General features: G+C 39.3%; 5 protein-coding genes across 7 annotated transcripts in view; 4 read left to right on the forward strand and 1 right to left on the reverse strand.

Moving 5' to 3' along the window:
- LOC119426617 (melanoma receptor tyrosine-protein kinase) overlaps window positions 1-27,486 on the forward strand; it is a 531,032-nt gene that overhangs the window by 404,701 nt on the left and 98,845 nt on the right. The gene's annotated exons all lie outside the window — the stretch shown is intronic.
- LOC119426621 (diamine acetyltransferase 1) lies at window positions 2,754-4,766 on the reverse strand. 2 transcript variants are annotated; one of them, XM_037694190.1, is made up of 6 exons: window positions 4,507-4,766; window positions 3,878-3,929; window positions 3,730-3,810; window positions 3,302-3,403; window positions 3,187-3,227; window positions 2,754-3,085 (listed from the first exon to the last, which is right to left on the reverse strand). In XM_037694190.1, the coding sequence occupies exons 1-6, from the start codon at window positions 4,567-4,569 to the stop codon at window positions 2,909-2,911; spliced, it is 516 nt and encodes a 171-aa protein (XP_037550118.1). In that variant the 5' UTR covers window positions 4,570-4,766; the 3' UTR covers window positions 2,754-2,908. The 2 variants fall into 2 exon arrangements, with proteins under 2 accessions (XP_037550118.1, XP_037550119.1); XM_037694191.1 differs by lacking the exon at window positions 4,507-4,766 and adding an exon at window positions 4,121-4,256.
- acot9.1 (acyl-CoA thioesterase 9, tandem duplicate 1) lies at window positions 6,012-13,250 on the forward strand. Of its 2 annotated transcripts, XM_037694201.1 has the most exons (16): window positions 6,012-6,061; window positions 6,500-6,597; window positions 6,890-6,916; window positions 7,300-7,345; window positions 8,394-8,564; window positions 8,644-8,681; window positions 8,758-8,841; window positions 9,569-9,672; window positions 9,774-9,847; window positions 9,963-10,030; window positions 10,109-10,220; window positions 10,943-11,033; window positions 11,133-11,218; window positions 11,294-11,381; window positions 12,904-13,054; window positions 13,185-13,250. In XM_037694201.1, exons 1-16 carry the CDS (start codon window positions 6,048-6,050, stop codon window positions 13,238-13,240), a joined length of 1,308 nt encoding a protein of 435 aa, XP_037550129.1. In that variant the 5' UTR covers window positions 6,012-6,047; the 3' UTR covers window positions 13,241-13,250. The 2 variants fall into 2 exon arrangements, with proteins under 2 accessions (XP_037550129.1, XP_037550130.1); XM_037694202.1 differs by lacking the exon at window positions 6,890-6,916.
- pdha1b (pyruvate dehydrogenase E1 subunit alpha 1b) lies at window positions 13,953-24,123 on the forward strand. Its single transcript, XM_037694182.1, has 11 exons — window positions 13,953-14,097; window positions 17,985-18,050; window positions 18,143-18,316; window positions 18,427-18,553; window positions 18,635-18,726; window positions 18,818-18,910; window positions 20,343-20,498; window positions 20,753-20,824; window positions 21,803-21,870; window positions 22,867-22,975; window positions 23,466-24,123. Exons 1-11 carry the CDS (start codon window positions 14,038-14,040, stop codon window positions 23,628-23,630), a joined length of 1,182 nt encoding a protein of 393 aa, XP_037550110.1. The 5' UTR covers window positions 13,953-14,037; the 3' UTR covers window positions 23,631-24,123.
- The window catches only part of rps6ka3b (ribosomal protein S6 kinase, polypeptide 3b), a 55,272-nt gene continuing 53,072 nt past the window's right edge, over window positions 25,287-27,486 (forward strand). Inside the window, exon 1 of the mRNA XM_037694199.1 lies at window positions 25,287-25,759. Coding sequence (XP_037550127.1) covers window positions 25,697-25,759 — 63 coding nt within the window. The 5' untranslated portion in view covers window positions 25,287-25,696. The remainder of the gene's footprint in view (window positions 25,760-27,486) is intronic.

Consider the following 27,486-nt stretch of genomic DNA (forward strand, 5'->3'; position numbering starts at 1 on the left):
CAGGGTACTTGCTGGGTAATATACTGGGTACTTGCTGGGTAATATACAGGGTACTTGCTGGGTAATATACAGGTTACCTACTGGGTAATATACAGGGTACTTGCTGGGCAATATACTGGGTACAGATATTTTCAGGGTACTATTTACCAGGTATGGTGATCTGTAAGTTATTTGTATGTACTTGGGTGTGTATCCTGTTAGTACCTTGTACTGTATATGTTTTTTTTACCATAATTAATGACTCATATGTTAAGCTGCTCCATCAATTTGTACTTTTTAATGTTTTATGAATTATTTTACATAAAATCTAGTTTCTGTGTTTTTTGTTTTTTTTACCGACAGGTGAGTCGAGACTCTGCATACACCTGGACTCAGCAGGGCCGTGTCGCCATGGAAACGCTGTGGAAAGAGCCTCCATTCAACAAGAAAAAGGTGAGTTTGGTTCCTCTGGTTTATACTGGTTTTTTTGTTTGTTTTTCTGATTTGTTTTTGTTTTAGTCGGTGAAGCCTGAGAACTCGCAGCGAGCAGAGAGCGACGAGACGAAGAGCTGAGGAAGAGGAGCGTTCCATGACTCATACGGACCTTTTGTAGATCAAAGGTTTATGTTTTTGGACAGAACCGGTCCACAGGAGCTGAACGGGTCAAACCGCTTCAAGGGAAGTCGTTCCTGAGCTGGATTACGTTGTCCTCCTCATCTTTACTCTTCATCCCTAATCTAGTTACCAGACCACAATATTTAGTAACTCAAAACCATTTCAAGGGTCTTTCGTCACCTGCAGCCGAGATCAGCTTAAAATGTTTAAAGGGATAGTTCAGACCTTTGAAAATGTAGTTCAGAACTCTTTGAGCGATCTCATTTTGGAGGAATAGTTTTAATCGTGACCTGATTGAAGAGCTAATCCAAAAACAACTCAAATCTAAAATATTCCAGTTTATGCTAACGCTAGTTTACAAACCACATCAGTTTGGGATACTCATTTTTGCAAAACGGATTATATCGTTCAAGATGGTCACCACATCAGTAAATTGGCTACAACTGCTACTTTTACAGATATGGAACTAAAACTTGGTCTGGTAGTAGCTGAGAGTCACCCCGGACACCTTATCTGAGCACCAACGGATCTCTTAGGAGCTTTGTATAAAAGTTTAGCACACAAGCTGGTAGGTGATATGCATTCCTACACTGATTGCCAAGCCTCAAAATGATAAAATAGAATTTTAGTGGAGCGACCCACGCCGGGACTAGCCATTAGCTCATCGTTCTCGTCTCAGTTAAAACTCTAAACTGAGGTGGTTTAGACCTATCCTCAACAGGTAAGATATTCACTGTTCATTACTTTTCCAGGATGGCTGGAATACCCCTTTAAAGTAGGAATTTGTTTTATTTTTACATAATTATATGATTTGGTAAAAAAAAAAAAAAAAAAGTTTTCTGGGATAAAGTCACTTTGACCTTATTTGTCTGATGTGGAACTGAAACCCCTCAGTGTGTTGGACTCTCTGCGGACTCATGTCAAGTTCCTCCTGTTCTGTGCTGATGCACTTCCTGTCTGAGGTCAGAACTTCCTGCTCTGAGGTGGTCGTGACACGCCCTGGTGTTTATTTCTGTTTTTAATATTCATCAACAAACTGTTCGTGTCTACAGGTGTAAAGAGTTTAAATGTAAATAAATTGAATATGTAAACTGCTTATTTTAAAGACTTATTCTTATTTTAACAGAATTTGGCTCGCACGTTTATGAACTGAAAGTACTAAAAGGATTTTTTTTTTTTTGCCGTTCATGAGTCAAAACGTTCGCCTCGATCAGCAGATGTAGTGACTTTCTGACAAGTGTTCTCAGATTAAAATAACTTTTATGTCCCTTCCTCTTCCAAGTTGCTGAGGTCACATTTTATCAAGATTTATTTGTGAAAAAGCCGTCGTACAGAAATAAATGCTGGTTAAAAACGTTAAATTTATTCAGAAACCAAATCAGCTGATTTGAAGCTGCTTCAGCTCAAATTTGAACATAAAAATGTTGCTTCATCGTTTTTGATCGTTATCAGAGTCTAGCAAACAGTTTTAAGTTTCGAGAGGTTTTTTCCTTCTCAAATATTCATTGAAGTTGTTTTGAGCTGAAAACTAGAAAACAAAGAGAAATCTGCTTTAAACATCCGACACAGCAGAACTTTATTCATAAAGAAGCTTCTGCCGGTTAAAATAAATCAGCTTAGTTTTAATTGAGTGGTGGCACAGAGGTTAGAGAAGATAGGCTTGTGATTGGAAAGCCACAGGTTCAACTCCTGGTACCGTCAACATCAAAATGTGAGTGGTAAAGGTGAAACACACCGGTCTCCACCTTCATTTGCCTCACTGGGCCCCTGAGCAAGGCCCTTAACCTCCATCTGCTCCCAAAAACGGGTCGGTCTTGAAAATGTTTTTGCGACTCAGTGAGACTTCTCTGTACAAATAAAAAGGTACATGAAATTAATGTCCTGATTATGTTTGGCACATTGTTTTTGTACCATTAGTTCAATGAATGTAGTATATTCTTAGTTCATGACTCAGATCTTATTGTTGGATGTAACTGGGACCATGTAGTTTCGTCCCACCTCATGCATCACGTGTGGTGTGTATGACAAATTAATCTGTTTCGCTTGGTGCAACTTTAAACGGATATAAAGATTAATAATTTTAAATACATCCTGACCTGAAGGTCAGAGATGGATGTTACCACAGCTGTTTTCAGAACGAGCCACAGAGTGAGATCAGACCGTTTTATTGATTAAAATACAAATATTAAACTTAAATAAGATTCACGAACTAAATGATGCAAACTACACAGAATTTTGAACGTTTCCCTTTTTTAGAAGCTGAACTCTTTCAGTCGGCCGTCATTGGAGCAGCGGGGCTCTTCGGTTCCTCCTGTCACTCCTCGGCGGGGGTGGCCATCTTGACCAGGCTGTCCTTGTCGAACCTGAAGAGCCTCCAGCCCTCCTCCTCGGAGAGGTCCTCAGCGCCGCGCCGCTTGTAGAACTGGACGGATGGCTCGTTGTTCTTCGCCACCACGAACATCATGCCGGTGCAGCGTGTCTTCATCGCCAGCTGGAGGAGGAGCCGGGACACGTTAAAGAACGGCTAAAAACAGTCACTGTTCCCAGAATGCAACTGGAAATGAGATGGATCTGTTTGGTGAAGAAGCTTACGTCACTGAGGTGCCGCAGGATCCCCGAACCGATGCCCAGGCCTTCAAACAGAGACAAAACTGTTGCTTGTTGTTCTGGTAGCTTTGTGTGACCCTGAACAGGCGAGTCCTCTTACCTCTACACTGGTCCATCACGTAGAACTCCTCCAAGTAGAGCTGTTTGCCCACCCAGGGGTCATAGGTGAAGTAGTACATGGCGAAGCCCACCACGTTCGGATCTGCAGTGAGAAAACGAGGCTCGGATCACTTTTTATTTTGGTAGATTAGACCCAATCTACCAGCCGTTTGCACCTGCACAGGTTTTATGAAACGCTAAAAGCCTGGATTTATTGTATCCGAGGAAAGGTTTCTCCCTCAAACAGTTCACCTTTAACCTGCTACTTCCTGCTGCGAGGTGGAAAACATTCCCGTCTTTGTATGAGCCGTTCGTTACTAAGGCTTCAGCACATGGAAAAACAGCTGAACTTTGGCAATGTTTCAGGTGCTCGCAAGTCCGTTTAAAGACCTAAAGATGGACGTGGAGGAAACGGGTTTTATCGCTTACCTCCGCTGCTCTTCTCTCCTTGGATTTCAGCGATGATGCAGTGGTAAAACGGAGTTTCACCAAACCCATCCTCAAGGAGATCTACAAAGAAATTCAAAATTAAACCCAGGAGGAGGACAGCTGAAGGATAACCTGACCTGAAACTTACCCTTCTCAGTCAGCGCCACCTGGTGCTCCATTTCTTCGTATTTCGCAAGCTCCTGGAAAGACAAAACGTAGGCGAAATTTTATCTTTTACCTTTTTGTTTTAGATTACTATCTCCAATGAGGTACTAGTTGCGTATAAAATACATATTTAAACAAGTAAATAACCCGTCTAGAGGATCTTGGACCACTTTAACATTACTTAATACGCAAGACTTTTATATTTTATAAAAGCAAATTAAAGTACCTCGTCTGTAATTTAACCAAAATATAAAACTACAGTTTTGTCTTTGTGTATGTGTGGTCAAGCAGCTGTAACAGTGGATCGTGGTCAGCCTTGATAAGAACATGAGCTCTGACGACGGACGGCCCATATTTGGAGAAGCGGAAGTCGAGGCCGTTATGAGCCGTAAACAAAAGCGGCTCGAGCTGACCTCATTCTCCAACATCCTTCGGAAATTCTCCTCGACCTATTCATTACTTTGACACTGCGTCAAAACACACTCTAGTCGATGATAATTTGGTTTAAATATTTATAAAACCCCGACTCAGTCTAAACCGTTATTTTGGCTGCTATAGACTACTTTTTTTGTTTAGCGTTTTGGACAAAATGGCCGGCCTTAATTAGCCTACCTTCACCAGTCGTAATATATCGGGCACATCCTTGGGTTCAGCTTTTCGTAATTTATACTCCATTTTCTTTTACTCTTTTTTCCTCTCGTTAGAAGTCCTCTGTATGTGAAGTGGAAGATCAGGTGTTTCTTCATTCGCTTCGCAGTGGATTTTCCCCCACAGTCAGGCTCTGGTCAGGACGCGTTCGTCGACACAAGAACATCCAGTTTAAATCGCCGTTCGGCCGGGCCGCTGCTGTTGTATGCTCTGCTCGGATTAACGCCGGCATTTATATAGCCGCGCTCGTGCTCTAATTCTATTGGTCAATTCTCTGTTCCGCTCAGATTTCTGACCAATAAGCGCCGCTCTCTGGATCATTTTCACCCAATCAGCATACAGAAAAGAATCTCATAAGGAAACATTCCATATTTTTATTTTGATGATGAAAACAGACAATTTACAGTTTTCCACTTTAATAATAACTATTTGTTTTAAAATTGAATTTAGGAATATTGTTTTTGTCATAAAACATTAAATATATACTCTTGATATGATGCCAGGCATTAAATACAAATTAAAAATACATTTGATAATGTTTTTCTTTAACATATAAAAGAGATGCAAATAATAGCCATAACTGTTACTTTTATTTTGTGAGTAAGAAGCTAAAAAGTTTAGGACGTTCCTCTAAGGAGCAGTGTTTTCTACCCATGATGCATCAGTGGAATTTTCCAGATGGGGTTGACTGTAACTGTTTACGCTGATAGTAACAAAAGACTCCTGTATGGAAAGGTCAAAGGTCTGGAATAATAAAAGTGTAATTTAGGTGATCCTTTGGTTTTTGTAACACTTCTCTTTTTTTGCACTTGTCTCCTGTTTCTTGACCTCCTTGTTGCGCAACTTGCTTGTAATTTCAGCTCTTCAAGGTCCTAAAAAACACAATGGAAAAATGTTTTGTGGCTGCAGGTTTTGTGATATAGCTGGAAAGCAAATAAACTAGAAATATATCACTTCAAAATCAGTTTGCGTAGCAAGTAATAAAATGTAAAGTCTAACCAATATTTAACAAGCTGGCAATCTGGATAAAAATAAAGAAGCCCGTTTCTGCTACTTGAATTAAAAAAAAAACTCTCAAATGGTAAATTATATTTATGAGATAAGAAGTCATAAGGATGTTGCATCGTGATATTGTTTTTCAAGGAGCCTAAGTAAGTTTTCCATTGATGAATAAGCTGTAAAACAAATATATAATCATTATTAAAGTAAAAATATATCAGCTGGTTTCTGTATACAAACATTATCTTAACATTTGTACAAATATCCAGCCTCTCCAGAGCTCCTGACAGGCTGTACCCAGGATCGAAAAGCCCATGATCAACGTCTTTTACGTCATCACGTTTTTTACGTGATGACGTAAATACACGGAAACCATCCTTGTGCTCAGCGGTGTTCTGTTCTCCAGAGAAAGTTAGAGATTTCTCGTTTCTGTCTTTTTCTCTGTGGGCTCATCTGATCCGTCCGGACCTCCGAACCTTTCACACCGTGATCCGGAAACAAACACGATGCTGTCACCGAGGTCAGTGCGTGAACAAACCGGACTGCTGTCCATCAAAGTTAGCAATGCTGCTAACAAAGTTAAAAAACTGACAAACAAAACAGCCATGCAAACTTTACACTCTTGCATATTTTTTTATTTGTGTTATTTTATCACCATATATTTGATTATTGAAAACTGGGAGGGCTAAAGACAGAGTGTGCCACTTGCAGACCCACAAAAGAACCAAACCCTGTTAAACAGAAACATGTTATTTTCCACTCAGTGACTGTAAAGTTATGCTAACATAAGCAGATTATAGTTTAGACTGTCTGTATAAAAATATATGTGGCTTAAAGTCATGATGAATTGGATATTTTAACGTGTAGTTGTGTGTTAGCAGCCATTTTAAATAATATACAAGCTATGAAACACATGAATGTGTTTTTTGGAGGTTATATTTGTGTTTTTGTTCTGCAGATTAGTGATGCTGCGATCAGCTGCATCCCTGATGATGAGCAGGTCCCTCTGCACCGGAGCAGCATCCAAACATGGCAAAGCACCGGACATGAAGGAGGGTATGAGACTCCACACAAGCCCTGATTCATCTCCATAAACTCTGCTTTAATAAAAAGAAAAAGCTGCAGAAAATGTTGCTGTGTGAAGGACACTTTAAAACCCAGCCGGCTGAATCTGTGGCCTCTGATGCTGAAACTATCAATAAATATCAGATTTATAACTCGGCAGAATGGAAATGCTAATTTTGGAGTTATCTGTTTTTGTTGGCACTTTTCCCCAACAATAAAAGCACAAATTTGTGTTTATTGTAGGGTTTTAATGCATGTTTTAATCATTTGCCTTTCTCCACAGGGAATCCACTTTTACACGTGTCAAATGGTGTGTTGGTAAACCAGAACCAATATGAACCTCAGATTAATTCTCTTCAAATTGGCTGTAACTGCACTTTAATTCCTCCTGCATGTTATTTCCTTTCACACTTTGTTTCCAGTCTGGATTTTATGCGCAGTGACTTCACATCTGGCAGTTTTTTCTGTCTTCCTGCCCCTGTAGCTTCAGTTTTTTTGGTTCGTATCGTCTCGCTGTTTAAGCCTAAACATTTAAACCAGTGTTAATATTCATTAAGGCCTTTTCAAACTGTTGAACTGCATCCTTGTGAATCCAGCAGAGACGAGACGAAACAAAAACCTTAACTCTGATTTCTTCGGCTCTCAGTCGCAGCTGTTCGATCACAAACATCTGGTTGTTTTGTCTTGTTTCAGTGAGAAACAGGCTGAGGGAAATTGTTGGAGCCTCAACGAACTGGAGGTAATAAACTGCGTGAGACACTTAGAAAAGTTAACTATTTGGGGGTTTGTTACATTTTAACTCTTTATTCCAACCAGAAAATCATTGTTGGAACATTTCGGACAAACATTTAAAATACGACAAGTTAAACACATAAAAAAAAAACTATTCAGAGTTGCTTTACTTGTTTATTATTATAATAACTTGTATTTAACCTGTGTATCATCCTGTCTGTGTAATTACTACATTGAGTAAATACAACCAAAAAATGCCACATAAGACTGAAAATATGTGCATTACAGCACAAAACAAAACATACAGTAGAATTAAAGTAGAAACAAAGTGATAAAAATGATAAAAACTAGATAAATGAGTAGACGTACAGCTGTTTCCATCTTGTCACTTTTTTTTTTAACACTTTTTGGTTCTTAAATTTGATGATATTAGATTACATGCTTTATTAGTCTGTGTTTGTATTTTAAATTAGGAAATATTTACAGTATAAAACAAATGCAGACACACCACTTGTACTTTAGTGCTAGTTAGAGTATTTTATAATACTCCACAGATATTACCAATAAATAGTCTTGACTCACTTTTCTTAAAAATATTTTGAGTTACAGGACTGGGTAAATAAATAAATTTCAGCTTTATGAAATCATAGTACAATTCAATCAGTTGTTTAAATGACACCAAATATTCAATATTATCACATTTATTTGTTTTTATGTTTAAAAAAGGTGTTTGTACTTTTTGTTTGCTAACACCTCATTTCCAAGTATTTTCTTTTTATGTTTTCAGGTTTTCTAATTCAAGGGTGCAGCATTTAATTGACTGTATTTTGCAGTTTGTGCCACTAGATGGCACTATGTCTCACATGCAGCACCTTTAAATAAACAAAGTTGAATGTAATTCTTTATAAAAATACTGATAAAATAGTTTATTTTTTAGTATAATTTTGTTTCTGTTTAAAAATAATTGACTAAAATAATCAGTTAAAGTAAATAGGAGTAAAATAAGCTTGATTGTTTACCTTTTGAGTGTGGTATTTATTGACGTTTGTCCACAGCGACCATCAGCAGGCCATGTCGGAGCGAGCGTCTCTGTCCTCCATGTTGGCCAAGTCTCAGAGCGAACTTCCTGCCAAGACGATGAAGGACAGCCACCTGGAGGTTCACCTGCCGCTGGGCTCCGAGCCGCAGCTCAGAGAGAAGTACCTGACTTACCACAACACGGTCAGGTAAACAAACAAACAAACAAACAAACAAGTGACGGGATCAGGAGACAGCATGTCTGACCGGTTTCACGTCTCATGTCAGGTTTGGCAGGATCCTGGAGGACTTGGACAGTTTGGCAGGTATAAAGGTTCTGGTTCAGGTGAAACAGGAAGCTTCGCTCAGCTGGACACTAATAAGATCCCTCTTCCTCCTCAGTCCTCATCTCTTACTCCCACACCTACAACCCCGAGCTGAAGAGGTCTCCTCTGTCCATCGTCACGGCGCTGGTGGACAAGATAGGTAAGAGACCTCAATGAACCACAAACTGTTTATGGTTGCATTCATGTGTTTCACAATCTAACTACTTCTGTATACGTTGTTCTATTTTGGCTGTTTTTATATCAAAACATTCAGCTCGTTCAAGAGATGGGCACTGTGATTTTTTTCTTTTTGTAATTTTAACACTTTTACAGATTTTTTAAAAATCTTCATTTACAAATATTTTCCCATAAAATACAGAAATACATTTTCCTACAGAAACATCGTTCTCCTTAAAATCCGCTTCAGCTGCTGGCTCTGTCTCTGTTCGTCTTTTATCTTCTTTTTAGCCACTGTTTGATAATTTAGCTTTTCTCATTTTAGCTTTTAGCTATCAAATTTTAAAATTTGATCCTCTAGCTATTTTTAGTTACTATTTTTGATTCATTTGGCATTTAGTCATTGTTTTGTTTTTATTTTAGCATTTAGCATTTTTTTTGCTTTTAGCTATGGTTTTCTAATTTGAGCTTTTATCTGTAGTGTACTAACTGCAGTTTAGCTGTTCTTGCTGATTGTAGCTTTTTGATACAGTTTTGCAACATTTAGCTTTCAGCCACTTTCTCTTACTTTAGTTTTTAGCCACTGTTTAGCTGATTTTAGCTTCAGTACTGCTTGAAGAGTTCAGTTACGAGTTAATTATCAGGTTTCGGTAGTGTTCAGTGTTTTCTCTGGTTCTGTTTGGATCTGAGGTTCTTGTTTTTTGGGTCAGACATGAGGCAGCACGTCATCTACCCTGACTGTGACATCAAGTTCACGGGTCATGTGACCTGGGTGGGGAGGACCTCCATTGAAGCAAAGATGCACATGTCACAGGTAAACACACCTGTACACAGGTAAACAGAAGTTTTATTAGAAGTAAACAAAGCAACTGAACTGGACCAGAGTCTTTTGCTGAACTCGGTCTCCTCCTGCAGTACCTGGACGGAACGTACGCCCCAGTTCTGGACGCCACGTTTGTCATGGTGGCCCGCGACCCAGAGAATAAGAGGTAGGCATTTGGATTAGATGTTTTTTAGATTAAAGATGTCATATTTACCTGTCCTATAAGCCCCGCCTCCCTCCATCCTCACAGCTGTATCCCCACTTCGTACCTTTTTTTTCAGGGCAGCGTTTGTCAATCCTCTGAAGCCTGACGGACCGGAGGATGAGAAGTTCCTCCAGGAGGGAGAAAGTATGAGGCGGTGATGGTCTCGTCTGACATAATCCTAATCTCTCCTACTCCTCATCTTTCTCTGATGTCTAATTTCAGTTAATAAATCTCGTCGTGTGGAGCTGAGCACGGCGTCGCTGCTGAAGGCCGCTCCAACGGACGAGGAAAGGAAGATCGTCCACGACCTGTTCCTCAACACGTTGGACACCAAGTACTAATCTAAACGCTGAGTCAGCATTCACACTGCTGACTTCCTGGTTTTATTTTTGTTTTTACTACTTTAGCTTTTATCTAACCGTTTGGTACTTTTCTTTAGAGTTTTGTACAGAAATCCTTCATGGTCTTTGTGTCCTCTGACAGTCCTCATGTCCTCTGACGGTTTTTGTGTCCTTTGATGGTCTTTGCAACCTCTGACGGTCTCTATGTCCTCTCTGACGGTCTTTATGTCCTCTGATGGTCTTTATGTCCACTTTGATTGTTTTTGTGTCCTCCGACAGTTTTTGTGTCCTCTCTGACAGTCTGTGTCCTCTGATGGTCTTTGTGTCCTTTGACAGTATTTGTGTCCTATCTGACAGTCTTTATGTCCTCTCTGATGGTCTTTGTGTCCCCTCTGACAGTCTTTATGTCCTCTCTGATGGTCTTTTTGTCCTCATTGATGTTTTTTGTGTCCCCTTTGACAGTCTTTATATCCTCTCTGTTGGTCTTTGTGTCCCCTCTTGACAGTCTTTCTGTCATCTCTGATGGTCTTTATGTCCTTTGACAGTATTTGTGTCCTCTCTGACAGTCTTTATGTCCTCTCTGATGGTCTTTGTGTCCTTGTTGATGGTTTTTGTGTCCCCTGATGGTCTTTATGTCTTCTTGGATGGTCTTTGTGTCCTCTCTGATGGTCTTTGTGTCCTCTCTGACGGTCTTTGTGTCCTCTGGTGTCCTCAGCACTGTCAGTTTCCGGAGCAGGATTCTTCCACCAAACTCGGTCTGGATGGAGGACGCCAAGCTGAAAGGAGTGGAGATTTGCCACCCACAGGTGAGACCAAGGACCTGCAGGAAGGACAGATAATTTTTTATCTAAACCTGGACTAGAACCAGAACCAGGTCTGACTGTCTGTGGTCTTCTGTTTTTCAGCAAAGGAACATTTTCAACCGGATCTTTGGAGGTTTTCTCATGAGGAAGGCCTACGAGTTGGGCTGGGCCAACGCCTGCTCCTACGGGTGAGAGATTCTGACCTGGAAATGATCCTAAACAGTTGACGGTTGTTTTTCTGATCAGTTCTGGGTTTGTTGCAGAGGGTGTCGGCCCAGTCTGGTGGCTGTGGATGATATTATGTTCCAAAAACCCGTAGACATCGGTTCCCTCTTGATGCTCTCCTCTCAGGTGAGACGAAGACTCCTCCTGTCAATCAAACTTTATTTATAAGAGGCTTTTCAGACAACAGAATGACCACTCAGTTCTTCTTATCTGTTGATTTTATATTTAACGTTTTGTCAAATGAAATAAAAAAATAAATATTAAACTCTTATTAATATGTATTCTTCAAATCTAAAAGCTTTTTATTGTTAAAAATTAAACATGAACATAAAATTATTGTTTTTGTTTTTTGAGACCAAAGTAGAAGCAATTTTAGGGGTGCCCAAAGTGTGGCTCACGGGCCATTTGTGGTCCTCTGAGTGATTGTGTGCGGCCCGCATACTTAATAAGTTGATGCAAATAGGCAACATTTGCAAATATAAAGGGTTTTGTTTTAGTAATTTTTAGGTTTAACACAAATCAAGATGAAATAATCTTTTAAATATGTGCAATATTAAATATGTAACTATTTTTGTATTTAAAATTAAAAGTATTTCTTGTTTTTATTGCAGTTTCATGGTATAAAGAGCCACAAGTCTTTACCAACTTTTACCAAAAAGTAGACTTTTGTATAAAGATTTATAAAAATATAGATAATGTTTCCATAAAAATATGTACTGGTCATTTAAATATTGATTACGTTTCATTTGATTTACACACAGTTTGATCACCTTCATTAGCGCCCACCACTCTTTTGGAAAGAGCCATCCACAGTCCAGTGGGTCCAGAAGTTTTTTGAAAAATCTCCCTCCAATTTTTCTACGAGGCTACACAACCCGTGTTTTGACGACATTTTTGAATAAAAGTGACTTGTATTACAGTAAGCTATCTCGCGTGAAATCTTGAAATCTCCATTGATGCTCAGATTATGTGTTGGCAGTGACCTTCAGCTGCTACCACACCGAAATTTAGTCCAGCATGTATAAAACTGACTGAATTATAGCTGTTTATGTGTTTAAAGTCGACCGTCTTAAATCAGGTTGACTCCCGCTGTTGAAGTGCGTCCAATGACGATTTCCTAGAAATTTAATTAAAATAAAGTGGCTCATGAGATATTTTGCTAACTCAGACCATTGCTGATATTTACACTGCCTTTCATGGTGGCAGGGGATTAAATATATTTGTCCCGTGATAATTTAAATGGTTCTAAATTCACACGTTGGAACGTTTGTGAGGTAAAATAAACGACGCCGAACTCTGAAGCTGTTTAGTTTTAAAATTTTAAATAATTTGAGCCATAAAGTGTCAGGTTTTAACTTTTTTTAAATAATAACTGAATCTGAATGTCTTTATGTCGTCACGCAGGAGCAACAACGACGGTTCTTATCAGTACACAAAAAACAAAATACAGCAATAAAAGCACAAATATAAAACTTTAAAGACAGTGGTGGAGCTAAAGATCACCCATTAGACCTCTTTACGCAGAACTGAAAAGAGCCGTGATGGTTTTGGAATAAAGTTTATTGTTCTGTTTGCTGCCATCTTTAAAAAACAAAAGTAAATTTTAGTTGATTTATTGAGGAACAGCTGGTTTCTTTCTGTGCTTCAGGTGTGTTACACTCAGGGGAAGTACATCCAGGTCAGAGTTCACAGCGAGGTGTTCGACCCGCTGACCCAGACGCACAACACCACCAACATCTTCCACTACACCTTCGCGTCGGACCGGGACGTCCCCAACATCGTCCCCAAGACATACGGAGGTAAGACAACACCTTAGTGTTGGTTCCTCTGTAAAGCTGAAAGTTGAGGCTTTAAAACTAAAATTTAACGAGTTTTCTGCTGAATTTTGTGTTTCTGTCTCCGTGTTTAATTAATGTTTGTGTCCAACAGAGTCCATGCTCTACCTGGACGGGAAAAGACACTTCAATCAAACCGTGGAGGCCTGAACGAGCAAACAGATGACTTTGGGTTTCAGCCGAAACTAATTAATACATATAGCTTTATGCTATTTTTATACATTTGATTACTTGTATATCACAAGGTTTCTATTTTTTTGTCTTGAAGGTTTACATTTTATGTTTTTGGAGCACTTCACCAAAGTAATATGCACAAATAGTTTAGCTCTTTGTTTAGCTCATGTTTGCACAATGTTACAGTGCAAAATGTTACATTTTTATAAACATTTTTTAATTTCTGCATGCTTCCGGCTGCTGCAAAAACAGGGCTAAATGCAATAAAAAGTCTTATTTATTTCTACTTTTCCTCTGTTTTTACTTTCATTATATTTGTTAAACTGAACATTAGTTTTTTATTTAAATTTTTTTAGAAAAATTAAATTTGAGATTGTATTAAAGTTTTAGTTCAAAATAAAGGTGAATTATCTGAAAGATTTGGTTATGGGGATGAAATGTTTTTGTAAAATAACTGCTAGGAAACTCAAAATTGGCATAGTACATGGTCAGTAGTTTACTACAAAAAACTTTTTTAACCAAGTATTTATACATTTTTAAACCATACTGTATATATTTTTATTTTACTTTTTCTTTCTTTAAACAAAACAAGTATTAATTTTATATCAGTATCAAGTAGTAGAAAACAAAAAACTCAACAATCAAAATATTCACGACTATCAAAAATTGCGGAACTAATGTTGGGGGCTCATGTTCCTCTACGGACCATGGCAGGGACAGCGGCTAACGGATGCGTTTAATCCTCTCCAGCGGGTATTTCGTGGTTCGGTAGAATGAAAACCATGTTTGCGATTATTTCTAAAGCACTCTGTAGGATCACTGGGAAGAATGTGGTGAGTGGTTCGGGTTTAATTCAGAGGTTCCGAGCGGAACCGCTCCACGCTAATGCTAACAGCTAGCTGACCTTAGCTACAGCTAACAAGCTTACCTTTCTTCGCATGATGTTCTGGTGCTTTACAGCAGAATATGGGCTAAAATGTTTTAAATTGAACAATTGCCTGAATATATTTTGTTCACGGGTGAATAATTAAGGTGGTATGTAATTTTGTGGTTTTAATTAGAATTATTTTCTTTGATTTTGGTGGTTTTCTTACCTCAAACAGAAGTTGGCCTTTCCCAGATCATTCTTTTTTTTTATTTTTAGATTATTGTTCTTATAAGTTGTGATTTGCATCTATTCGTGACGTTGAAAATACCGTTAAAATATCTTTTTTAGTTTATTTAAGAAGGTGAAAGTTGTCTTTTCTAAACAATTATGATCTTTTTTTGTGCAAAAGTCTTGAGCCACTCATTTCTTTATATTTGCGAAGAAATATGATAAAACATTTCCAGATATGGGTCCATGAGCATGTTTATTTATTTTTTGTTGTTCAAACAACAGACTTTAAATTCGGCTCGTTTTTAATTTTTTCAGGTAGCATTTTTCTTATTTCTTTATCTACACAAAAATATTTCTCTAGGGTTATTTAAAAGCTCTTTTAAATTTAACTTTTTGTTTTGTCTCTTAGAAGAATTACAATATTTTCTGACTGAATCATACGGTAAATCAAACATGTTTTGTGTTTAAACTCCCATTAGTTTTAAAATGAAAACACTACAGGCTGAAATGAAGTTCCAAACCATGATGCTGACTCCACCGTGTTCAGCTCTAGACCCATTATTTGACCATAGTCCTGACCACCCCAATACAATTTAATGATGGTTTGGATTAAAATATTTTAATTTAGCTCCATCACTGACTTTCAGTAGCAACATGTAGCTTTTACTTCCCATTTCCCTTCTTATTGATATGCTTTTGATCGAGATTCTTCTTTTAAGATAATTTCTGAAGAGTTTTCGTAACAATCGTAAGGATGATGCATCACCCAGGTCTTTAATGGACCTCTTAACACAACTTTTAGGTACCGTTCATCTGCTGGTTTTAGGTTTTACTGTTACTGGTTTGTTTTTTCATGGATACACTGAATAAAATATCAACACATGTCAAATTAGTAACTACTAGTTCACATATTTGGTATCAAATACATAAAAACACATCCAAAGAAAAGCTTTGAAAGTACTTCCAATAGTCTGGAGAATTGATGACCACAACCAGTTTAAAGAATTACAAGAAAGTCTGGATCATTGGAAGGAAAATATAAAGAAATATGATCAAGATTTTTAGATGTATTCTAGATAAATTAGGTAAATGTTGCATGTTTTTAGTAATAATCTGGTCAGTAGATGTGCTTTGAGCAGCATGTTGAGTCTGCCTGTCAGTACCACCAGGTTCCTACAGGTTCTGGACATAAATCCACTCATTTATCCATTTAATTCTTGTGATGATCTTATTTTTAAAATCCTAAAATAAAAAACTTATTTCAGAGTAAGAGCCTGTAGGAACTTTGTCTGTTTTCCTGCCAGCTTTCGCTCTCCTCCTCCCTGCTTTGCCGCCTTCGTTCTTCACAAATATTCAACAGTCCTTGTTTATTTCTGGCTTTTCTCCCCCTCCCTCCCTCCTGTCCCCGCTGCACCTGACCTGAACTGTAGGAAGCTCAAACTGTGTCTGAGGTAAGCAGCTGCTGATGTTTGACCGTAGATCTTATCCTGACCTTCCTTCCCTCTGCAGACACCATGTTCTACAGGCTGAAATCCAGGAATGCGTGATTATTTGCAGTATATGCTGTTATGTTTTATTCTTGTTTGCTTTTATTTTTATTTGTCACAGCAAGGTTTTATATCCGCACATTTTAGCTTCATCTTTTTAAAAGTGAATGTGATTTTTATTCACCAACAACTTTCTTAACGTTACGGATAACTGTAAGTTAACTTCAAATATGTTTTTTCTTGTATGCACAAGTCACACTCATTATTACACCTTATAACTAATGTAATAATAAAAAAAATTACAAATAAAAAGCTGAGGTTGTTCTAAGGCTGTCTACAACAGGTAAGATGTTTATAACCTTTTCACAGAACCTCGCTTGAAATGGTTCACACACTAAAACAAACAAACAATATATTGATGTAAAATCATGTTAAATGTCACTTTTTCTCCGATATTTTTCAGGGGTTTGACAAATTATTTAATAGTCTGATTTTAGTCTTAAAATCAGACTTTAATCAGCTCCTGTCAGTCTGTCAACGTGGTATTTTGATTAGAAATGATTGAATCTATCCAGCTGTTATTTGAGATTAAATTCCTTCGGGCTGCAGATACAAGCTGTTATGTTTGTGTAAACTCTGTTAGGTTGGTGAGTTTCTTGTCATTTTAGGCTCCAGCCATCATGTTTTGTCTCCCTGTAGCTTCTGCTCTCTCACCTGTAGACGTCTCCTCACCTGTAGAGCCCCTCTGGCTGTGCTGTGCTCTGATTGGTTGGCTCCTGTGTTCCCCAGCTGCTGATTAACCTGTCAGAGTTTGTCAGCGTAACGTCACCTGCGGGTCCCGCCTTGGCTCAGACCCGGCACCGACCACCTAAACCACCACCAGTCAGTACTAGAAGCTCTGCTGAGCAGTTAGTTAGCACCCAGACCCACCAGCTAGATGGACCAGTAAGAACCCCTTCAGTGTCTTTGGTGTCTCACTGCTCACTAACAGGGCTGGGGAATCTAACCAGAACATTTGCATGAGTCTGCTTCTGCTAAAATAAGAAAAAAATACTTTTCTTATGGTTCTGTAACAAAGCTGGGTGTCATATGCATATTGACATTTTCTGATATTGGTCACAGGTGGAAAATAAAGTCAAAACAGTACTGGTTCCAACACAGAACCCTGTGGAATGCCATAACTGACATTGGAGTGTAGATGACTCATAACAATTTACAAGCTGTAATCTGGTCTAGAGTTGTGGCTTTGAGCTGTTTAATCAAAAAAATATTCAACCATAACCATAATTCTGGAAAAGTCAGGACAGTGTGTAAAATGTAAATAAAAAGAGAACACAAATATTTTTTAAATCACATAACCCCATATTTTATTCACAGTGGAACAAAGTAAATATATCAAATTTGCAAACAAAGAAATTGTACATTTTAAAAAGGGTTAATTTTATTTTCTATGGCAGCAAAACGTTTCTTTAAATTTGTCCCAAGTTCACGTTTCCTCGGTGAAACATCTCCTCTATATCAGACAACGGTCGGTTGATATAGAGCCGTTGTTGGAGGTTTTGCAGGACCTGAAGAGACCAGGGTTTGGAGGACCTTTGGGGACCAGTTGTTGGCAGTTTTGGAGGACCTGAGACTACCTGTAGTTTTTGTTTTTTGAGAGCATGTTTCCCAACACAGTCTGATGGAGGATTCTAGCAGTTCAGCAGTCCTGGATCTTCTTAACTGGATTTTTTTGATGGATGGGAGCAAATGTTCTAAAACCCATAGATAAGTTTCTGCACCAATCAAGTTTTTCCAGATGTGTAAGCTGCACATGCCAGAGGTACAAACGTACCTCCATATGATCAAAGAGGCAGACAGTTGATCGGTGGTCTGATAACAGGCTGGATGGTCCCTCCCATCCTTTCGTGGTTTCAGTTCTTCACTTTGCCTCAGACCATTTGAAATGATCTTTGGTCCAGAGAAGTCAGCAGCAGTTCTGTTTTTTTTTTCTTCACATCTGTCTTCTTCTTTGTGTGATAGAGCTTTAAGTAGCTGTGGATGAACTGTGGACAGAAGGCGGCAGCACTGCTTTGTGTTTTATCTGCAGTGATCCGATGTGAACTTTGAAATAATGGTGCTTGATGTGTTTCAGGGCGCCCGAGTCGTCGCCGCCCGCAGCTTTGCTGACGTCGCTCCTCAGGCGACCTTTGACATCAAGGTGAGCTGAAACTCTGAAACTGCAGTGAGCTCAATCTCTCCTGAGTCTAACTGCATCCTCAAATTAGGGAGCATGATCTGTGCGTTTTGTAGAAATGCGACCTGCACCGCCTGGAGGCGGGGCCTCCAGAGAGGGCGGAGCTAACGAGGGAGCAGGGCCTCCAGTATTACCATACCATGCAGACAGTGAGGCGCATGGAGCTCAAAGCTGATCAGCTCTACAAACAGAAGATCATCAGGGGCTTCTGTCACCTGTACGATGGACAGGTGTGGACCTAAAATTTTAGATTTATTTAAATGTGTAAAAACTTATGTTATTCTTCAGTTTTATTTTGAATGATTGTAAAAGGTTAGGCCATCCTTCCTTTTCCTAACAGGAAGCGTGTGCTGCAGGTATCGAGGCCGCCGTCAGCCCCTCAGACCACCTGATCACAGCTTACCGTGCACACGCGTACACGTTCACCCGCGGCGTTCCGATCAAACAAATCCTGGCTGAGCTCACAGGTGAGGCGGGTGTCCGAACAACCGGACAGGCGCTAGTTTTCACCCAAATGGACGCTTCATTCCTTCACGGTGTCTCCTCAGGTCGAAAAGGGGGCGTGGCCAAAGGGAAGGGGGGCTCGATGCACATGTACGCCCCTCATTTCTACGGAGGTAACGGCATCGTGGGCGCACAGGTAAATAAACACCACCTGCTTGTGTCATTAGAGGTACTGGCTGCAGCTTCTCTGCTGTTTCCTGTGAATACCTGAGCCGTTACCTGTCCAGGTGCCTCTGGGAGCAGGGATCGCTCTGGCCTGTCGGTACCGAGGAAACGACCAGGTGTGTGTGACGCTGTACGGAGACGGAGCGGCCAATCAGGTGAGGAGCACGCCGTTTTTAAGCTTTATTATGGTTACGTTTTACAGCTGCAGTCTTCAAGCTCAGACCAACAACTAAGGATTATTTATTTATTATTAAACATAATACTTTATTTATTTATGTATTTAATAATTTATATTTACAAACGACAACAAAAGGTAAAAATAAGTATTTATGGCTTCTGTTTCAAGGCTTTTAGGTTTCATTTCTGGTTGTAAACAGGACTCGAGTTAAAAAATAATGAAATCAAATTAATGAATTAATCTAATTCAAACCTTAAAGCTCTGCTGGCACTGAACTGTGCAAAAGTCCTGATCCGGCTTCATTTGAGGCGGTTTTTCTGTTTCTGTCAGGATTCTTTTAAACTCCACTCCTGTAGTTTTAGGAAGAAAAGCATCAAAACTGACAAATTTTTCATTTTACTGCAAATTATCTCCCCGTAGACATCAATGATTAGTAGAAGTGTGTGTTAAAATCCTATCCTGTTTGGATCTCTGCAGCAGAACCATCGTTTAAACAGGCCACAGTTACATGACTGAACTGCTGTTTTCACATCCTTGATACTTTATCTCAGGCTAACACGGAGGGTTTTAACACAAAGTAGTGATGATGTGCCACAAACTTTGGAGCAAAATGTTTGCAAACAAGCTCTTCTCCCCACAAACTCTACAGTTTCAAAACATTCCCAACTTCCTGTTGGGCTTCAGAGAAGAAAAGTGATGGAGGTCGGAGCTCCCGTTAAAGTTTCTGCACAAATCTTCTAGTTTTGTTGTGTTTTATTCTGCGTGCAGTTTTTAAAAAGTTGTTTCTGTCACAGATTGAACTAAAGAACTGAGAGCAAGCTGTGTCTTTGCCGTCTAAAAAAACTAAAGATTCTATTTAAACTTTTTATTTTTATTAGTTTAGGAACCTTTTTACGTAGATACAAGTTAAAGTGGATTAAAAAAACACTCGAGTACAAAAATTAAAACAGGTAAAAATACATCCAGCGAACACTTTAAACCATTATAAGTCTTGATCGTTGGAAGGAAAATGTTTCAGAATGATGTCATAGCAAGGTTTAAATGATTTAATGTCTTAAAGCATGCTTTAAAATGTGGTCTTTATTTGATTAAAATAGTTAAAATGACAGAACCTTTGAATGAAGGATTTATGGCCCGCCTCCTTTCATTCCAACATTTGAAGCTAAGATCACCTCATGAAGAAAAACGAACATTTTATTAAAAAATAATGTAAATGTTGTGGATGACTCTCAGCTACTACCACATCAAATCTGAGCCCAGTATCTAAAACTGACTTCTTGTACGCGTTCTCTTAGGCTGTTTGGCTGCGGCAGCCATCTTGAATTGTTGATTACTTCCTGTGAGTTTCATTTAGGCAGGCGATGAGCAGAGAAGGTAAACGCTTCCGCTCGTTTGTTGTCTCCCCCCAGGGACAGATCTTTGAGACGTTCAACATGGCCGCCCTGTGGAAGCTGCCGATCATCTTCGTGTGCGAGAACAACCAGTACGGCATGGGCACGTCGGTGGAGCGGGCTGCCGCCAGCACCGACTACTACAAGAGAGGGGACTTCATCCCGGGCCTCAGGGTGAGACACACAGATGGGGGGGTGGGGTGTGTGTGTTTGTGCTCTGTGGCCTTCGGGCGGTGGCTGCAGTCCGTCCTCCGTATGCTGCAGCTGGCCCGTTTGGACCTAGATTATAATCTGGCGGTTGCAGGTGTGAACATCAAAAAGCTGTCTGATGCTCTTGTATGATACCGCCCACACGCAGGTTCTGCTCAGATTAAAATCGGTCCGAATTGAAGTCCTCCTGGGAATAAACGGGTTCTTCTGGGTTTCAGGTGGACGGGATGGACGTCCTGTGTGTCAGAGAGGCAACAAAGTTTGCAGCTGATCACTGCAGAGCTGGGAAGGTGAGCCCAGAGAGTCCCGGTCCGGAACCAGAACTCTCACTCTAAACTGTCTGTTTGATACCCGAGCCGTCTCATCAGATGGGTGCCAGGTTTGGGTTCTTTAAACATTTCCGTGAAGTAGTTTGAACTCAAACATCCAAAGTGGATCAAGAACCGAGCTCCCAACAGAACTCTGAGGCTGTTTGGGTCGAGTCTGAACTCAGAGTGAACTGGAAACCAAAAACGATTCTTGATAAATCATCACGTTTCAGGCAGAGATCTCAGGTACTGCGAGAGCTCAGAGTGTGTGTTGAAGATGACTCTCAGCTACTACCACATCAGATGTGACCTTTAGCTCTAAAACTGACTGACTTCCAGATCATTTTGTCTTTGCTGTCAAGTAGCTGTGGCAGCCATCTTGAGTCATGTTGTTCCTAAAGGTTATTTAGTAGATGTTCATCCATTGTTGTTTGGAGTGGCGTTTACTTTTAGCACACACATTTATTTATTTTACTTTAAGCACTTTTTGCTACCTGAAACACATTTAGCTATTTTTAGCTTCTACTTTTAGCACACTTTTTTTTTATATTTTGGCACATTTTGCTATTTTAAGCATGTTTTGCTACGTTTAGCACATATTTAGCTACTTTTAGAAATGGTTTGCTACTTTTATCTATGGTTTTGCTTGTGACTGAAACTTGCAGGAACCCTGATTATATGTTTATAAATTTTTAGCTGTGTTCAGTTGTGACACGTCAGACGTTTGTCACTCTTTAGCCTCCGTAGAAACGCCTCAGCAGCCACAGGAACGACTTTAATAAATCCTGATGATTGATGCTGACTCATCTGGGCTTGGAAGGATTTATAGCCGTCGGATCAGAACTGGATTCGTTCAGTCCTCTTTACATCTTTACGTCTTTGTTAATAAAATGAACCATGGGACGTTTCCCATGATGCACTCTGGTTCAGGTGTGAGAACAGCCCTGCCGTGTGTTTCAGGGTCCCATCCTGATGGAGCTGCAGACGTACCGTTACCACGGACACAGCATGAGTGACCCGGGCGTCAGGTGAGTCACCTGGAGTGTGGATGTTTTTCTGATGACTCAGCAGAAACTTTATTGCCATGTGAGCGCGGAGTCAGCATTTGGTGTCTGTTGTTTTATCTGTGTTTTTACAATCTTAACCCCTGCAGCCTTTGGGCTATGTTAGCCGTCCTTGCAACGAAACGTTAAATTCCTTCAGGAGATGATTGTTGCGTCGTTTAGTTTTTGTAACTTTTATAATTTTCTAAATATTTAGCTTTATTTAAAAAAAAAATAAATAAATAAAATTCCCATAGAATTACATCCAGATCTCTACAGTTCCTTCAAAAACTTTGCTCTCCTTGAAAGGCTGTTGTTGTCTTCTGCTTTGTTCAGTTTTGAGCTACTGTTTTAGTGATTTTAGCTACAGTTTTAATCCTTTAACCACTGTGATTGTTTTATGATTTTGTTTAGCTTATTTAAGCTTGTCGTGCCATTTTGCTACTTTTGTCACCCTTGGCTTTTGTTTAGTTGTTTAAAAATTTGATAATAACTGTTTTGCTACTTTTAACTACTGTCTTGCTACTTTTAGCATATGATAAGCTACTTTTGGTTTTTGCTTTGCTAATTTTAGCTTGTACTTTACTACTTTTAGCTACTAAAATTTACATAAGATAAATATAGCAAAACACAGGCTAAAAATGGTCAGCTAAAAGTAGCAAAACAGAAACCTTTATCCTCCGATTTACTATTTTAAGCTTCTGCTTTACTTCTTTTAGCTTGTGCTTTGCTACCTTTAGCAACTATCTTGTTACTTCTAACTACTAGAACGAGTCAATCACAAGCTAAAAATAAGCACTGCAGAAGCTTTTTGCTACTTTTAGCTTCTGTATGTTATTTTTAGCTTGTAATTTGCTTCTTTTAGTTTCTGTTTTGCTACCCATAGCCTCTCCTTGCTTTAACTTGACCAGCTCAGTTTCAGCTCTGTTTCTTCAGCTGTAATTTAGTCCTCGGCTCTCCGTTTTCTCTGGTGTCCTGCAGCTATCGAACTCGTGAAGAGATCCAGGAAGTTCGCAGCAAGAGCGACCCGATCTCCTTGCTGAGAGAGCGAATGCTCGGCACCAACATGGCGTCTGCGGAGGAGTTCAAGGTGAGCGTGGGACTGTGGGGCGATGTTGGCCCATTCTTCTTTGCATTGTTGCTTCAGTTCTTTCAGGTTTCTGCTCAACTTCAGTCAGGCATAGAGTCTAAACCTGGAGCTGTGCATTATGGGTAAACATCTCCACTCTGGTCTGGTTTTGGTCTAAAACGCTCCTTAATGAGCCGAGGGGAAGTGGAAACTGGCTGAGGTTCCATTTGACTGAAAAACAGGAACAGAGTGAGTCATTTCTGTGAAACTGGACTTAAAGCTGCAGGACGGCGGTTCCGTGGGACCGTTTCCTGTCATAACATTCTTAGAAACCTGCTCTGGCTTTGAGGAACCTCAGCAGGTCTGAGAGAAGTCTGTCAATCAACTGGTGGAGTTGGAGGAGCTGTCAGAAGCTCCTCCTCCGTCTGAGTTTAGATTAGTCCATCAATCATCTGTTTCAGAAACTTCCTGTTTCCTCCTTCCGTTAATTGGCTTGTCTCCCTCCCATCAGGAAATCGACACAGAGATCCGTAAGGAGGTGGAGGAGGCGGCTCAGTTCGCCACTTCAGACCCAGAGCCGCCGCTGGAGGATCTGTGCAACTACTTGTTCCACAACAACCCGCCACTGGATGTCCGCGGGACAAACCCCTGGTCCAAACTCAAGTCTGTCAGCTAGAAACACTCCGTCCACCTGACCCGCAGAGTCCGTCCAGAACCAAAGAGTCTGAGACCTGCCGGGTTTATTTATTTATTTAGAAATATAATTTATTCCTCATGTTGATCAGTCCGCTGGTCCCTCATTACAAAGACTTGAAGGTATTCTTTAAAGTTTGTTTTTTGTGATAAAGAAGCTGCAGGGTTGAACAATAAACGCACAAGTTTATTTTTCCTTCATGTAGAGTTTATTACATGTTTAATCACGATTTGAAATTCTTAAAAAGTTTTATTTATTGAACGCAGGTTTAAAGAAGAGTTAATGTTGTGAAGATGAAAATGTAAGGGAAATAAAATGCTGCATTTTATTTGATGTTTTTTGGACAAACTTAAAAGTTTGAGTTTTTCCAGAAACATCCCTGAGATCTTCCATCTTCTCTGAAATTAAATCTGTAGAAGTTTTATTATTTATTAGAGTGTTGAATTATGTCACTATGAGACTAGATGTTAAATAAAGTATAAGATTAAAATTGTTTTTGCTCCTTGTGACTGCTTATATGACTTAATAAATTTAAAAACTAAAAATTGAACTGTTGTTCCGTTTTCCACCAGCAGGGGTCACTATAAAACAAGCTTGTTGCTGAACTTCTTGATCCCTTGTCACCAAAAAAATCATCAAAATGTTTTGTCTTGAAGCTGATTTGCTTCAAAATTTACAACAAAATCAAAATGTACTTTTATTTACTTTTAAACATAAAAATGAACAAACTGTTACAAAGTAAAGTCAAAAGTGGTTCTCAGAGAAAGTGAACAGAAATAGGGGTTTATGTGAAGGAAAAACTACATTTGGGTTCATTTACACCAATAAATTAAAAGTTAATGAGTTAATTTTTTGTCCTTGAATCAATTTAAAGACTAAGCTTCAACTTACATACCTTAAATATATAGCTGAGGATTTAATGTTAAGTTTAACTGGACGGTCGACAGGTTTTTACTGCAATTACCTAAAGGTTTTGTTTTCAGAAAACATTCATCTACAGGAGATGATTTTAAGACTTGTTCATTTTAATCTATTGTTTTAAGAAGAATCAAGCAAGATAAGCCAAGTTGGTTCTCCTAATGGTTCTTTAAGAAATGTAACAAAGACACTGGTTTCTTCCATCTTTTTTGTAAGTATGAAAAACAGTTGATCAAGACCAATTTGGAAGCTTACAAGAAGTTCTGATGTTTTTAAGACTTAACAGGAACATTTTTATTTTCTGTGTTAAAATGTGTCATGAAGGTTTGATCTCAGAAGGTTTTAAAAGCATAAATCAGACGTGCGAGCGAATATTTCAGCACGTTTTATTTTTCCAGTCAGTAGAACCACGACTCCAACTGTGAGTAATGGTTTGGGTTCACAAATAGACGACAGAAAGGGAAAAAAAAAATCAGATGGCAATAAAAAAAAAATTTTTTTTTTAAATTAGACGGCCAAGAAAAATATGATTATATGAAAAAACGAAAAACAAAATGGAATGTTTAAAAATAAATTGAAAAACAGGAATAAAAATTTATAAAGTATAAAATGAACAATAAATAAAAAGTTAAAATAATATAAATAACAAAAAATAAAGTAAATGGACCAATGAAAGACGAACTAAATATATTTAAAAATAGAAACAAGTTTCAAGCGTATAAAATAAAGTTCTCAGTTAAGTCCCGCCTTCTTTCGTGACGCAGCAGTTACGTTATTTGATTGACGGACAGGTAAGGCGACACCGGCCGCCATATTGGGAACGACCGGAAGTAAGACGCAAGAGGAGGAGGGAGGGAGGAAGAGATCAGTGAAGTCGATCAGTTTCCGAGAAAAGGCCGAACCGGGTCCGGAGTTGGTGTCGGCGGAGGAAGGGGCGGTCTTTGCGCCAGAACCGGAATCGGAGTCAGTCCGCTCGGCTCGGTTCTGCCGACTCACAGAAAAGAAACGGGAAACATTTCTGAAGAGGAGGCGGCAGGAGTCAAGGAGTCGACGGAGGGAGGATCAAAGCGGACCCGAACAGAGGAAGAGGAAGAGGAGAAGAAGAAGAAGAAGAGGAGGAGGAGGAGAAGATGCCTCTGGCTCAGCTGGTGGATCCATGGAGGAAGGTGCCGGTGGGGGGGACATCCGGAGAGGTGAGACACTTTGTCTGTCCTCAGGACAGAGTTGTCCATGCTGCACGAGGAGGAGGATGAAGATGATTTAAGTTAAAATTAAAGCAAATATTTTTGCCAGAAGGTTAAAAGTGTAAAAATCTGAATGATCAAACACAAATTTGACACAAAGACTGTAAAGGCGTCCAAAAAAACCAAAACAAACAACACCTAAATGTCCAAAAATTGGATTAAAATATTCAAAAGTGGCTTCAACATCAGCAGAAACAATCTAATCTGATAATTTAATCCCAAATATGAGCAAAACATCTATTTAATAACGCAGATAATAGGATTTAATACCAGTTTCAGAGATAAAACATGAGCTGTAACTGCTCAAAAATATTAAAATGTGAAAGAAGCTGAATTAAAGCACCTGAAGCGTTCAGCATTTCACCCTAAATATGAAATAAACTAAACATTCGACTGAAATGCAACAAAAAGTTTCTAAAATCACAATCAGACGGATGTACTTTTTAAGTTATTGTGTTAAGATCACAAAAAAAAAGTGGTCTCATTTAATGTAAAACTTTTTTTTTTTCATTCAACCTTTATTTATACAGGTTAATCCCATTGAGCCTCGGGGACTCATTACAAGAGAGACCTGATTTTTTTAACAGAGTGACGACAACAGTGGACGATCATAGAAGAGGCATACACATTTACTTTTTTGATCTCGTTCTGTCTCTTCTTCAGCTGACATCAAAAGTTTAGCTGTTGTTTAACTCTCACCTATTTCGCAGCTGATTTCAGCTTTAGCATTTTTGCAGTGAATCTTTTTTGTTTTCTCGTTCACAAGTTCTGTTCAGTGACTGCTCTGACCCGTTTTCTGTAAGAACTTCAAACTGAACCCAATCGTCTTGTGAGGTTCTGAACTCACTTTGTCTGATCAAATCACCTCATGTAAAGCCATCAATAAACCTGCTGCACTGGTGTTGACCTGGTCCAGAGCCGGCGCCAGCTTCCATGAGCTCCATTTGGGCCGGACTGCCACACAGAGCAGACCTGGATCAAATGGATCAGGACTCCAAAACTTGGTTGGAAGAGCTGAACCAAAGTGGAAAAGAAGCATCCAGTCAGCACCAAGCCCAAATGACTGGTTCTGTGATGTTTCTGAGCTTTCTAGACTGGTCAGGTTTCCATGATGGTTCTGGGCTTAGATCAGAGTTCTATGATGGTTCTAGGCTTTGACCAGGGTTCTATACCATACCATTTTATTTATAGAGGACTTAAAACAGCAACAAGGCCGACCAAAGTGTCGTACAGGAGAAACAAACAAGTAAATCACAGTAAAAAATACACATCCAAAAGGAAAAGACAATGACAAATGGCTAACACTGTATGATGGTTCTAGACTTGAATCAGGGTTCTGGGCTTAGATCAGGGTTCTATTTTTCTTTCATTCAACTTTTATTTATACAGGCTAGTCTCATTGAGCCACAAGGACTCATTTACAAGACAGACCTGTTCCAGACAGAACATATAAAGTACAGACAACAACTCGTTCTTGTTCTATGATGGTTCTAGGCTTGGATCACGGTTCTGTGATGGTTCTAGACTTGGGTCTGGGTTCTGTGATGGTTCTAGGCTTTGATCAGGATTCTGAGCATGGATCAGGGTTCTATGATGGTTCTAGGCTTGGATCAAGACTCTCTGCTTGGAGCAGGATTCTGGGCTTGGATCAGGGTTCTATGATGGTTCTAGGCTTG

Source organism: Nematolebias whitei, chromosome 20 (assembly GCF_014905685.2).
Source record: "Nematolebias whitei isolate Nwh7 chromosome 20, NemWhi1, whole genome shotgun sequence".
Classification (NCBI taxonomy): Eukaryota; Metazoa; Chordata; class Actinopteri; order Cyprinodontiformes; family Rivulidae; genus Nematolebias; species Nematolebias whitei.